The sequence below is a fragment of the Orbicella faveolata genome, unplaced genomic scaffold, assembly GCF_042242905.1.
Source record: "Orbicella faveolata isolate gen_17 unplaced genomic scaffold, um_ofav_v1 contig_46, whole genome shotgun sequence".
In the NCBI taxonomy this organism is placed as follows: domain Eukaryota; kingdom Metazoa; phylum Cnidaria; class Anthozoa; order Scleractinia; family Merulinidae; genus Orbicella; species Orbicella faveolata.
The window spans coordinates 15,889,258-15,903,126 of NW_028301576.1; the positions used below are offsets into that span (position 1 = coordinate 15,889,258).

Sequence of the window (13,869 nt, forward strand, 5' to 3'; positions counted from 1 at the left end):
TAGCGAAGGTGTTAAAACGTATTCTTAGGCAGCCCACCTGGGGGATTTCCTGAGGTTTTTTTTTAAATATCCTCCTACTCCCAATTTATATGAAGTTAGAACTCAAAAGCTACGGTAACGTACTGACAAACAGTCAATTCAATCTTCAAGCACCAGCCCACCCACCCCTCCCATGTAACTGACGAATAAATTAAGATAACACGATATAGCTTAGCATGTGCTTTTAATCTAAATGCGTGCACTTGCCTGAAAAATCATATGTGGTATAGACCCGCAAGTGGTAACGCATTCTTGCTCACAATGGGTGGAGTTAGGATGTTTTACAACAGGGGAGAGGACTCGAGGGAAACAGCGACTTTCATACCATGTGATACACCGCTGTAATGATCTTTAACTCATTTAATGAGCGATCCCCTGACCTCAACTTATATTCTTACGTGCTGCTATCCTTGAGTAAATTAATAAGCAATGACATGTATCAAAACAAACAACTGTAGCCTCATTAAACTCCAGAAAGCCCCTCGTTTCCGGTCATTCTAATTTCCGGGCCATTCCTATGACCGGGCTTTAACACGCACCCATTTAATTGGACCGGATTTCCAAGGTTAACGCACGTGGGAGAAGTCTATAAAGTACATAAAACATGCTTGCTTGTCTTCATGATCACAGAGAAGATCACACAAAATTTAAAAACGTGGAAAATTCCTGTACATCTGTTCAATTTTTGTCAACAGCGCACGCACAAACAAATTAGAATTAACAAACTGTTATTTTTAGGAAGTACTTAACGTAATTAAATAGTTCAAATTATGCGAGAACGAGTTCAAATATCCCACGAGACCTGTTTAGCAGGCTGTTTGTAGTGCTCAGTCTCTCTGGCCGCGCTCGACACAACGCACGGTTTAAACAACGGTAGCAGTAGAGAAACATTGAAAAACATTTGATTTTGTATTGACTTCGCCCTACGGGCTCACTAACACACACTCCTTTCTTTTTCATAAGAATATATTTTATACGAATATCAAGGGTGACATTTGCGAAATTTTAAGAATATTTTAAGAATGCACCCGAAGCTGATATTTTAGAAAGAATATAATTTTGAATGGTCACTAATTTGTAAATACAATAATATTATGTTTTTAACTAAAATTCTTCCTTTCTCTGAACGGCAAAACTAGCCAAACAAACAATAAAAACAGCACTATATAGCCGTATGTTCGGTGCTATTAACATTTCTGCAAGAAGTTATGTCAAGCCTTGGTGCATGCAGTCTGGCTCCTACATTACTTCAACCCCATCAAAGTCATCAAAGCATAAATGTCACAAGAATATTTGCAGCTTAAGATCGGCAGAATAAGGAAAGATATATAATTCAGCCTAGGCAAAAAAAAACGATATTCTTATAGAAGAAATGTAGAACAAGACTTGTTAGTTGAAAAATGAACGCGCAACCCCACACAAAATCATCTAAACGGTCACGTTTGTCTTGGATATTATCTCTTAGTTTGGTCTAGTTTCGGGACAACGGTACCGCTCTGTACTCACCGAGTCAGGGGGGCGGAACTCTTGATTGTAAATGAGATGGGAAGATCTCTGTTAAGTCTGAAATTTTGCAATCTGACGACAATTTAGCATTAAAATTTTGTGGTGGCCTTTCAGGAGAGAAAGATTTTGTTGAGGTCTTTTGTGGGTTAGAAAACTACCTTTCCTCTCGATACCCCCTCCTTGGACAAAACGTTTGAGCACAAGATTACAACCAGACAGTTATTACTTTATTACTCGTGGTATGTGCAAAATGAATTCGAAAATAAGAGAAAATACTTAATTGTGATTCAACTCGACCGTGTTACAAAGTAACAACACATGTATCTCAAAACTCTCTCCTCAAATTACATAACACAAAATAACATCCTAGTATATTCGTATTTACTTTTTTAGTGCATCATGAATCTCGCAGCTATTGGAAAACAAAGCTTTACAGAGATTAATATAATAAAACTGAATAAAAAAGAAAAATCGATTACAAATGACTTGTGAAAACCACAGACACCTGGATTTTTCAGTTCAAAATACGACAACATTAAAATTTATTCATTGCGTAATAAGTGACATTTGAAAGTTAAGAATTTACTAATTAGCGGTGAAGGTGATGACGAAATAAAACTTTTCAACAAAAGTTGACTTTTATGAAAGACAATTCAAAAATAAGTTAAAACTTGCCTCTTGTGAAAAATTAACCGTTGTGTGAAACTCCATCACAAAATGGCCACATTACAAAAGCTACTTACAATATTCGTACACAACAAATCTAAGTTCATTCTCAGGGTCGCTCCTCCATCCCAACCTCGTTCCCAGTGATCTTCTGACGTTGCTATCTGAGCACGTGGTCGAAAGGCCCTGGGAATGAGCTGATCGAATTCCAAGTTACTCAGTTTCACAACTCCGACAAAAAGGAAGAAAAGGAAGGGCCTAGAGTTCTGCGCAATTTAAATTGATGCAAATATCACCAGATTAACAGGGTTAACAATACAAAAAAACCGTCCGGGCCAATTCAAGTGTAGAGCTTGGAAAGTTATACCAGAATTCTGAGTTGTGGCTGACGCAAAGCGCGGAAAAACGCGTGCCAGTGACTCACTACTTCTGACTGGATGAAAAAATGGCGCAATTTTTTAAGCCAATCGTGTAGAGTAGTTGATGGAAAACCAATTACTTTCCTACACCCAAATGAAAACCGCTCTGTAAATAGACTATCGACTGTAACCAAATCTATTTCCAGGTATACCTAACTTAAGCTATCAAAATCTCGCCCAGACCAAAAAAGGCAAAGAAGCTCAGAGCTACAGAGGTCAGTATTCTTCATAAATTATATATTACATTTTAAAACCTGTTAACCTGAATTCTCCTCGCGTATCTCTAACTCTTGAGCATCTAACAGGTGCTCAGTAGCACAGTTACAAACTGGTAAGTTTATATCTTAAATTTGATCGCATTTTTATTAGAAAAAATTTCCAGCGAAACGTTTTCCTTTCTAATTCTGTTGTGGCTTGTATGACAAGATGCTACGAATCACCGACTGTTGTGACTTGATAGACTGGTGACTAGGCGGCCTAATGGCAGCGGGTTCCAGGCATTCCGCGGGTGGAACGTACACACTTTGCTGGGTCTGGGGACGAGCGGAGTGCCGTGATACTGAGGCTCTCTGATGAGTGAATACTCGAGGAGAGGAGCGAGACTGGAGTCGACTTCGAATCTCTGTAAATACAAATTAAAGTAAGTCGCACCTTCAACTCTTTCATGGTAAGATAATAACTAACAGGTGGAGTCCAATTGTGGCTGCTATCAACTCGATCTGCTCACGTACAGGTCCCTTAGATTGTTGTTGTTGTTGTTGTTGCTGATATTATCTTGGGGTGATCAAAACCAAAAACAACGATCTCAAGTGTAGAAGATTACAAACATCCTCAGTTACTTTCGGAAGTCTGCGGCCGAACTCCACATTTACTAGATAGAGAGATTTCAATGAATGATTGGCTGTAGGGAAAACCTGAGCGAAATTAAACTTTACAACTAAATGGAAAATATGAGTGATATAAATAGTTAAGTTGTCAGCGGTTTGACAAACAAACCAGGCGAAAGGGTCAATTTGCTTTGTATTGGCCCTTTCGACCATAGGCGTACAGCACCTTCGGACTTAAAGGGGCGGTGACCTTCTTGCCCGAAAAAATTACGCAATGCCCGAATGCGTGAGTTTTGAAGTCGGGATGAAAACGAACTCAAACTGCATGAAGAACAAAAACGTTCACAATTGTCACATCTAATGAAACTGCTATAATTCCAAAACTAGTCGTATTGAAAGCTTGCATACTCAATGACCTCTATCAACAGTCTCAACTTTTGTCAATTTTTTCCCCGAAGTTTTCCCAATTTTCGCCCGAAAAATTACATAATTTCTGTAACTGAGGGACTGAGAGCCCCGCCCGCCCCGCCCCAGCTCGTATGCTTATGCTTTCGACTCGTTAGTAGGCTTTTTAAAACTAAAGAATATTTGACCGCAGACTCAACTGTAATAACAGATATACTGCAAAACTGAATAGATCATTCCACCGCAAAAGTTTTACCTTCAATTTCTGCTTCGGCCGTACCAGGCCTCGGTTTGCTCTGCTCGATCACCGCCTCTTTCCTCTTCTCTGTGGCAATAAACGGGGAACTGGGCTTACATCCGGGACTGGTCCATTGGTACTGCGTGTAGCCCTGGGAGCCTGCCGTGCGGGGTGTTCTGGGAAATTGAAACAGCAGTCACAGTAAGTAAACTATGTAAACCAGCACGTGTCTTCATAGTCCGTGTGCTATTGGGATCTTCCGTTTAAGGTGGTTGTTTCGAGTTTTGTTGTTTTTGGTTGGATTGGTTGATTAACCTTTTCAACTCAACTCATGTAAACAACCACGCGAAAACGTGTACGTTACTTTAAAAAAATTTCTTGAAACGATTTTAATTTCGGACAAAAACAGTGTCGAAACTAAAACTGCCCGAAATTTTAGACGTCCGAAATAATTACTTTACAGTACAGTGTAAAATTTGTAAGTAGCTCCAAAGCTGTTAGTTTCCTTTATACCGGGCTTTATGGAGCGAACTCTAGTTGAGGCACTGTTTGACATGTGTAACGGCCTGAACTCGAACTTGATAGAATTTTATGCCATTTTCTCGTCGATGTATTCGTGAAACCTTAAGGGTGCAGTGAAACTATCATTTTCATAGATGTTGTGTCAGTAAAATTTGTATTCTGTAGGCGTAAAATAACTTAAGCTATGTTTCAGCAAAATGTCCGAAATTGTTGTCCAACATTTGTCCGAAATGAGATGAAAAGTGTCCGAAAATTAAACGTCCAAAATTTTTTGCAAGTAACGTAATCCAACTAGGACATACATGTAGCCTAGCAGTTCTCAACTGTTTAAACCGAAAACAGTTGAAAAAGTGATTTTCCGTAGAGCCGATTGCGCTTCAAATGATTGGTCGAAAGTAAAACAAAACTTTAAAACTTTAGACGAGATTTTCCAATGCAGTTTCGTTCTTTCAAGGAGCCATACCAACACATATTTTAATTTTTCGGAGCATAGATTAATCACCTTCAACTGCATGGAGACCTCAGAACAACAGTTCAAGATATACAGAGACCAAAGAGAAACAAGGATGATAGCAAAGATTGGAGAAGATTTACATGGATTGTGAACAAGGACAGAAGATGTTGGTTAAACAGTTTTTAAGCATGCGCATGAAATCTAGCGCAAGCTGAGACTCGCGTAATGCAATTCTGCTCTTATTATTAGCGAGTAGAAATACGCGCGGCGAGATGGAATCTGCACCTCGCGCGTGTTCTCGCTTTCGCGCACCATTTCAACTCGCTCCCAGCTCGCAATGCAGTCTAAACCTTTTGGTCCTTTCGGTGTGTTCGTAAGTGCTCGCGCAATGTCCTAAATGGTTAAAACTAACCAGAAAATCTTCGGGCGTTTTCACGAGAATTTACCGAAAGCGTTAAACCAAATACTCCAAATTTTCAGCTGGGCATGCATATTGGTTGCTAAGTGCGGGGAGGAATACTGCAGCCAACAGAATTGAGAAAGCGAGATAAAAAAGTGTTTTTCACCCGGGTTTTCAGAACCTTCGGTGAAAGGACAATCCCTGATGGGTCCTGATATAATCTGGAGAGAGAGCCAGATTATATGCAGCATCAACAGGTATGGCTTTGAGCTTTGTTGGCCTACGATAACACGTAGTCTTTGATCATTTTGGATTGTAGTGGTGTATTTCTTGTGAATTCTGTCCGACAACTGGGTGCGCTTTTCAGAAGAAACTACCATCCCCATCCCCCATCGATAATGACAAATGTATTGCAATTAGCATCAGGATTCTGATTCCCTACTCAGGTTTGAAATATGGTTCAGAGAATAGCATATTAAAAGGGAAGTCAAAACTTCAAGGAGTGCCTCCCCCCCCCCCCACCCCCCGCCTCCTCCACACAAGGGCCCATTCCTCTTGCCACAGATGTGATACACTGCATGAATGAAGAACAGAATTGTGCAGTAACACACTTTTCATTTATTATAGCAGGAATTGTGCAGCTATACAACTGTAGTCCCTTTACATTTGCGTGACTACACAAGGTTTCTGCAGGCTATTTGGAGAGCAACTGTTTCCAGAGTGCAAGGTTGAGATGGAACCCAACAGAATCAACAAGCATGGGAAGAAGATTAACAAAGAAGATGAAGAGAAAAACCTGTTGTTGACAGAGAGAAACCCAGCACGGCCAAAGAGGAGCCTTGAGCAGTCAAGTGAGACAGAAATGAGGCATGTTCAGGACCTAGAAGTCTGTAAGAGAAAAGTGTCAGAAAAATAACAGACAGACAGACAGATAGACGGGGAGAAAGATAAATGAAAGTTAATGTGTAAACAGACTGTGGATGCTTAGTGCACAACTCCAAATAAATTGTGTTTCAGTGTGGAGATGCACAATGGCCTAATGGTTCAATATGCATGGGTCTAATGGGCAAGAAAACTCTCATGGTGCTTCTTACCACGCGGGTGTATACATGTAAATGGGTCCTGGTGTACTTTACCAAAACTTTTGAGTCTATTTTCCCTACATCTAGACTGTTCCAGGCTCTCAGTTTGTGAGGGTGAACAAAGGGGAACAAGACAAGTATGAAAAGATTGGGGATCTGGGAAGAACACGTGGGATAACAGCAGGTAGCTCCAAACCCCTTGCCTTTTCATCCACTCGTTTCTGCTCTAACCGACTGACACCTCCCTGCCTGAACACCTGGGACAGGCTACCCAACACCATGAGAACTTGGCAAGAAGAAAAATACTTTAACCTCTAATGTTACCTTGGTTTTTCTGCATCTTCTTCTTCCTGTTTCTTCCTCTCCATTTCCTCTCTTTCCTTCCTCTTTGCATCATTGTACTTTTGAATCTCATCCAAGTCAAGACTTGATTCCTGTTGTAGCAGTTGATCGTCATACATGGGGGACTTCATTGCTTCATTGTAACCTTCCCTAAATTCACGATCAGATGTGCACACTGCTCGGATCATGTCCAGGACAAGTTCCTTTTCTGCAAGATCACAAATATTATGAAAAGGAGGTGTTGTCAGTACCCTATCAGGTGACATGTACATGACATAAGAACTTTTATTACAAATTTGGTCTAAGTTCTCTGAAATCTCAAACTACCAATAACAAGACTTACAATACAAAATTTCAGGGAAACATGTAATGCAATCTCATTAGTGCTTTGTTATGTATTACCCTGTTAGACGAACTTCTTTACTTGTAACTTCTTTGGAAAAAGTTTAGGAAACATGTAAGCAGGTAAACTAGGAGGCCTTTTGTCACATGGTAACTATTCTGTTGTTTAAACGTCATAGCAACAATTCATGACACTGCTTACGGAACGCATGGTGGCCTAAAAGATTTATGGTGAGCATTATTTGCTCCAGCGCAAGCTGTTTGGGTTTGTGCCCTGGCCAGAGTCATTGTGTTGTGTTCTTGGGCAAGACACTTGAATCTTACAGTGTTTCTCTCCAAATGGATGCCGGTATATTGCAGGCAAACAATTTGACTAGCATCCCATCCATGAGGGAGCATACAAAGACTCCTAGCTAGCTAGCCACCAGCCTTGTCACTTTGTGCCTCACAAACTTGAGATAATTATGCTTAATAACGGACATCTTTTTCTCAACATTTTCTAAACATTTTCTTACCTCTTTCAGGAGCATAAACCAGCCATGATTTAATGCCATCAGGATGATCTGTTTGAAGGATGCCCATCAACATGTCAAGCATCTAAACATAGAAGTAAGCAACAACTATGAAACACATCATGAACAATTTAAGGATCTCAACCATACTGGTTAGATGTTTTAAGTAAAGTAAGTAAGTAAAAGCTTTATTGATGTGTCAATGTATTTAGTTTTCACAACTAATTGGGGACACAACAAAAAAAAATTAAAATTATTTACAAATAAGGAATAATAATAATAAAAATGTATATACAATTAAAATATGTACCATGTATAAATTGAACAATAAAACAATGGGTATGTAAGAGGTAGTCTCTAAGAATTGCAAAGGTTACAGCAGCTATTGTTGTTGTTTAAGAGAGTGTACAAATTTTGGCATGGTACACGTGGGTGGACTTTTCAGAATTATTACACCTTGAAGTCTCGATCTCCATTCTCACTGTGAGATGTTGATAATGTGTTGAGTGCAGTTGCACAGCTACAGGGGTTGCTTGTCATCTTTCAAGCATGGTCTCGTAGCAGCAAAGGTTTTTCGATTTTGATCGCAATTCCCCCCAGGAAAATGTAGATAACGTTGGCCAATATTGATGCAGAAAATATCAAAAAATCTACTGATCTACATGTAGCCAACAAAACATTACAGGAATTTTATTATATGGCTTGTGTTTTTAGCCAATATACATTGTAATATGAACTCTGATTGGTCAATTCTGGGGCATTATTCTCCCGTAATGCCCACAGGCCTGGATTATGGGTCTGCAAAACCAAAGCAAAAAGCCGTATAATAAACAACTTGTTAACCTCAAATGTTCGGACTTTACAGGAAAATCTCAAACTTCTGCCTTGCTGTATTGACCTCACTATCGCTCGGTCAATATGGCAAGGTCTCGGTTTGAAATTTTCCAGCAATGACCTCACTCTCGGTTAATAAGTAGTAATAATGTGAGGAGGAAAATTGATTAATACAAAACGGAGGAAAATTGATTATCCTGGGTATTGTAAACTTCTGTAAATAATGACCCCGCAAGTGTAGAGGGTCCACAATAGGTTTGGCGTTTTTTCACGGTGATATTTGGGATGCGAGCTGAAAACATGAGCGGGAAGCAGGAATTTCAACTACAAACAGGAGCAGGAATTTGTGTTTTTGTGGGATGGGAAGATTCGCAAGGGAAACAGAGCAGGATACAGGATTTTAATTCTTGCATAACTTCATAAACTGACCAGTGCAAAAACTGCAAGCTGGCACAAATAAACCTTTTGTACATATAGCTATGTCAGGTTTCAAGTAACATATCAAACATGAAACACCATGTTTTAACCACATTTCCAAAGAACAAGAAGAGAGTTGAAAATACAACGCATAGCATAGTATTTTTGACTAACTACGAGATGTTTGGAAAGGTTGTAATGGTTTTGGGGAGCAGGCCACACACCCCCACCCAAGTTTTCTTGGAGTACCCCCTCCCTACCTCCCTGGAATTTTGGCCTCCCGATCATTGCCAGTTTTGCTAGTCTTTTGACCTTTTTCAGAGTGTTTGGCTTGTTTTGGTCAGTGCAGCCACACCAGATGGTGAAGATAGTGATTTAGCGAACGAGGTATGCATCATTTTAAATTACGTTGCCATATATTACAGAAAGGGTGCGAACAGGAATGTTTTCCTACGGAAAAAAATATCCCGTGACCAGATTTCAAGGAAAGTGAAGATGCTGAGAGCACTGAAAGAGACTGTCAGGTGTCTTTACTTTTTAAACCTTGTCTATATTTGACTTTTTAAGATCTTAAATATTGAAGTGAGCAATCTTTTTCTTTCACTGAGATGTGGACAAACGACAACGAAACAGTAAAATTGAAGTAAAACATGACAGAAAGAAACATTACAATCATTTGTGTTAAATTTTACTGGCTACCCATTGCATAAAGGTAAGCCTTTCATAATCTTTTATGTGCTATTTTTAGAACATTTCTGTGTTAATTATTAGTCTAACAAATTAATAATGAATGTAGAAACGTCTGAAAAGGGGGCGGGATCAGGATTTCCAGGTAAAAAAGGGCAGGATGGCGGGATTAACAGAAAAAAATGGGAGAGAAAGCAGGATCTGAGAACCCTATTGTGGACCCTCAAGAGTACTGACTACCCAGGAGTTAAACACCAAAAAATTGTGGCCACTGATAAATCACTTAAGTAGCATTGAAGCCCCCAGTTAGAGTTATTTGCTGAGGCTTGGGCCGTAGTCTAGGGAACTGGATCTTGCCAGATACCCATACTTCTTTGTGGGCAGCCTAGCGGGAAACTGAAAGAACATTTTGAAATTTGATAGATTGAAGTGGAACGGTGTTGTATCAATGGAGGTTGTTACAATATTGAGAAGATTACAAAAGAAGTGTAAATTACTGAGGAGGATGATCCACAAATGCGTAAGTGTTGATGAAAGACTTTGTATCACCAGATTTCCCTTTAGCATCATATTAATAATGCCTATGTTTAATTTGTATCGTACCGAATCGCATTGGAGTGAGTCAAGGAGCAATCTTGACGAGTGGGTCTTGTGAAATCAAATTTAATAAACAGTCTGTTAAACCTCTGGAGATGTGTCAAGTTATGTCAGAGAATTTGAACAAAGATGACAACACCCCCCAAAAGTACCTTTCTGGTAAGACATACATCTTACATGGATTAATGTACCTCACATTTTATGGTTCTTTGATAAAATCTCATGATAAAAATAAAATTTAAAATGAAATTCAAATTTAAATAAGATTTAAATTTTTAATTTTTAATTTTTAATTTTAATTTTAAAACATCACTTACAGCAAGATCATTATCAGATTCTGGAGCAATGTGCTGCATGGGAAGGCCTTGTCGTGAGAGTGAGGGTCTATCTCCCAGTCTAGACTCTCCCTGCCTTGACGGTGGCTTCTCACCATTCCGTGATGGAGGCATTTCTCCATTCCTTGAAGGTGGCTTCTCCCCATTCCTTGATGGAGGAGGAAACTCACGGCCCCTGGATGGTGGTGGTCTCTCTCCTTGTCTTGATCCTTGTCTTGATGGTGGTACCTGGTAACTTGTAGTGTTTGTGTAAGGGTTCTTGCTCTTGAAGCCAGCAGCTTCGGTAAATCTCTTTAGTTCCTCTCGCCAGGTTTGGGTTATTGGAACTGCAAAATAAAGTAAATTACGAAGACATGATTGTTCATCGCAGTTGTGCACACATCTTAAGCAGTTGTGAATTAAAAGCCTGAAAAACAAAATTCAGGCCTGAAAGGGATTCAAACCCATGACCTCTGCAATACCGGTGCAGTGCTCTACCAACTAAGCTATCAATAAGTCATCTGGGAGCTGGATGGCTTGATAGTAATCAGGTTTTTTTTTTTTTACTATGCAAATAAATGCAATTCAACAGACATTCATAAAACTATTTTCTTTTGAGTTTATTGCATAATTTACAACTTTCAAGGTTAATGCATTCACAAGTTTTCAAATAATTATTGTGTTTATAAGTTCTTTGTCATTTCCGAAAGCAATTTTAAACAATGTTTATTTTCTTACCTCAGTGGGTATCTAAACTGCATTTTTACTTTCTATTGTTCTAATAACCCGTGGTGTTCACGAAACATAATAAGCGTAATAAATAAGTGTCCCCAGATGAAAAGACATCTAGCACAGAGGACAAAAAGTTGTGTTCTCTTTGCTTTTCTACATCAATGTTTGACAGAAAACATTGACCCAAACTGAGGCCGGGTTTGCTTCTTAACAATGATAAAATTAATGTATTCTTGCATTATTAAAACCTAGTGTATTCAGAAGAGGAATGCAAACAAAGAAAAGCACGAAAAGGCTAAAAAAGATAAGTAGTGTTTGCCACAAAATCTATATTTCAGACAGGGAGTTTTCATTAAAACTGTCTATCCAAGAAATTTGAAGAATTCAACATTATAATTCTATCAATCTGACAACCGTGCTCATCAATTTTCAATGGTGACGCAAATTTGCAGAGTAAAGAAATAGCTTTGAAAAAGCAATAAAGACACTTATTCTGTTTGCCTCTCTAACGTTAACGGAAGCTTCCTCCAGACGCCAGACATTTTATACCAATTTCTTTACGCACATTTTACACGGGCATTCAAGGAAGATAAAAGCTTATTAACTGATGCGGTGTCGATTTCCCCTTCACTCAAAACAATTCATCGTTGCTAAGTACAATTAGAACTTCATTACCGTTCGGTGATAACAAAAAAGGTGGAATTCTTACCTAATCCGATAGATGGCACAGCTTTTTCTTTGGCGAAGACAACTGTATCAGCATTGATCGGTAGCCGCAATCCGTGGCTCGATCTCAGAGGCCTCTGTCGCAGTTGGTCGATGGTCGGGGTGCAAACCATGTACCTTCCCACGTTCTCCTCGACGCCCGAATCAATCACAGTACAAACTGGAATATCTAAGAGTCCTTTCAGATGCCTAACTCTCTGTGGATGAGGATTATGCCTTGCAAAAAACGGATTCTTGCTGTTTCTGTTTGGAAAACTGCTCGTACTTAGCGACGACTCTGACCTACGAGGCCATGCATATCGACTTGTTAGCGGCATCTTGTCCTCGAAGTTCTCCTGAACTGTTCCCCGCACGAGAAGTGGCTGCCCTCCGCTTGGTGCAAACGTAGGCATTTTTTCCATTCCCTGGTAAAATAGGGGCTTTTAGAGTTTTCGAACCGATTTCACAAGCCCTTGAGCGCGTTCCCTCCAAGTGAAGTTTATAGTCCGCCGATCCAATGTCAAGTCACACTCACTGTAATCATTCCAAAAGTTCTAATTGGTTGTCACGTCGCTATAGAGACATGAATAATCATAAGTCCACAATGACTCTAATCGACCATTCAAACGCTAATGGTTGATTATGTCAGGATTACTGAATAAGAAAATCCACTATGTTTTGGTCTGTTAGGGGAACACAAGCGAACAATGCCAGACCAGCTGAAATCGGCCTCTCTTATCCTCTCTAACTCCCAAGTGGACCAAGTGGTTTTGTGCGTTGTCCCCAGTCTATTCAGAATGTTCTCAAAGCCCCTTTCCCAAAAGATCTCAAAAGAATCACGAACGAAGGGGGCGTCCGAGCAAGCCCTGGAGGCAAGCGTGGGACAGAGGAGAAAAAAAAAAAGCAACAACCACAGGTTACCCAGCCTCGTGAAATAAGCGTCCGTGTACACACAGTAGTGAAATTACGTGCCAGGGGTTCTCCCTTATTTGGCCCATATGGGGACGTGCCGCTGGATAAGGTATGGTTTTTTGGCGCCGGTGTTTACAATTTAACTTGCCTCTGTCCTAAACAGGGTTGGTACCTGTCCTAAACAGATTATAGTCACGTTGTGCTTACACTATCAGTCCGAGATCAGAAACTTCAACCGTTCCTTACAAGGTCAGATCATTTCCAGGACGAGAGTAGTACTATTGTTGTCGGAATCGTAAAAGTTTAAATTATTTTTCCTCTTATTTATCAGCAACATAACAAGTGCATATTGACAGAATATGTCAGTCGGTCTAGTTTCTTTGCACTGTATATCGTGACGGCGACTGAAAGATGTCATTGTGTCGCACAGGTATTCCTGACCTTCAGCTCTCGTCCTAAATCAGGTCTTAAAATAGAGGGTGCTGTCCTACACAGGGTAGGGTTTTGATTTATAGCCACTTAGAGGAGGGTAGTTCCACAGGGAGAAAGAGGAACGAAGACCGGACTCGAAAGAGCCCTACTTTGTATGGGATATAGGTGCGAAAAAGTAGTAGATGAATATAAAAATCAGTAAATGATAAATGTTCCTTTGTTTAACCAACAATACCTCATTTTGGGCAGTATGGCGCAATGAAACTATACTATCACTATTATTCATTCATTCATTTATTATTTCTTGTTTTTCCTTTGATGACCTTTCAATGTGAATACTATATATAAGGAGTTCTGCAGAGATCAAGAACAGACAGTCTACTGCACAAGGCCTCCTAAGTCGATCAAAAATACGCTGCCGTGTAATCGAACGTTATGGAAGAGAAAAGTTGATTTCTTCACCTTAACTCGGAGCAGAGATGAAA

The 13,869-nt window shown here is 39.8% G+C and overlaps 1 protein-coding gene across 1 annotated transcript; it reads right to left on the minus strand.

The window, feature by feature from the left end:
- Positions 1–1,750: 1,750 nt before the first annotated feature.
- LOC110047463 (uncharacterized) lies at positions 1,751–12,592 on the minus strand. The gene is made up of 6 exons (XM_020753213.2): positions 12,045–12,592; positions 10,607–10,950; positions 7,758–7,839; positions 6,883–7,108; positions 4,119–4,276; positions 1,751–3,252 (listed from the first exon to the last, which is right to left on the minus strand). The coding sequence occupies exons 1-6, from the start codon at positions 12,460–12,462 to the stop codon at positions 3,029–3,031; spliced, it is 1,452 nt and encodes a 483-aa protein (XP_020608872.2). The 5' UTR covers positions 12,463–12,592; the 3' UTR covers positions 1,751–3,028.
- Positions 12,593–13,869: the final 1,277 nt, after the last annotated feature.

What these genes read in the sequence shown, in the direction of transcription:
- LOC110047463 (XM_020753213.2), bottom strand. Translation starts at nt 12,462, where the DNA reads ATGGAAAAAATGCCTACGTTTGCACCAAGCGGAGGGCAGCCACTTCTC. An exon ending in AATCTGATAATGATCTTGCT is followed by an intron (nt 7,840 to 10,606) that starts GTAAGTGATGTT and finishes TTCTATGTTTAG; the next exon opens with ATGCTTGACATGTTGATGGG. An exon ending in GGTTTATGCTCCTGAAAGAG is followed by an intron (nt 7,109 to 7,757) that starts GTAAGAAAATGT and finishes GTGATCTTGCAG; the next exon opens with AAAAGGAACTTGTCCTGGAC.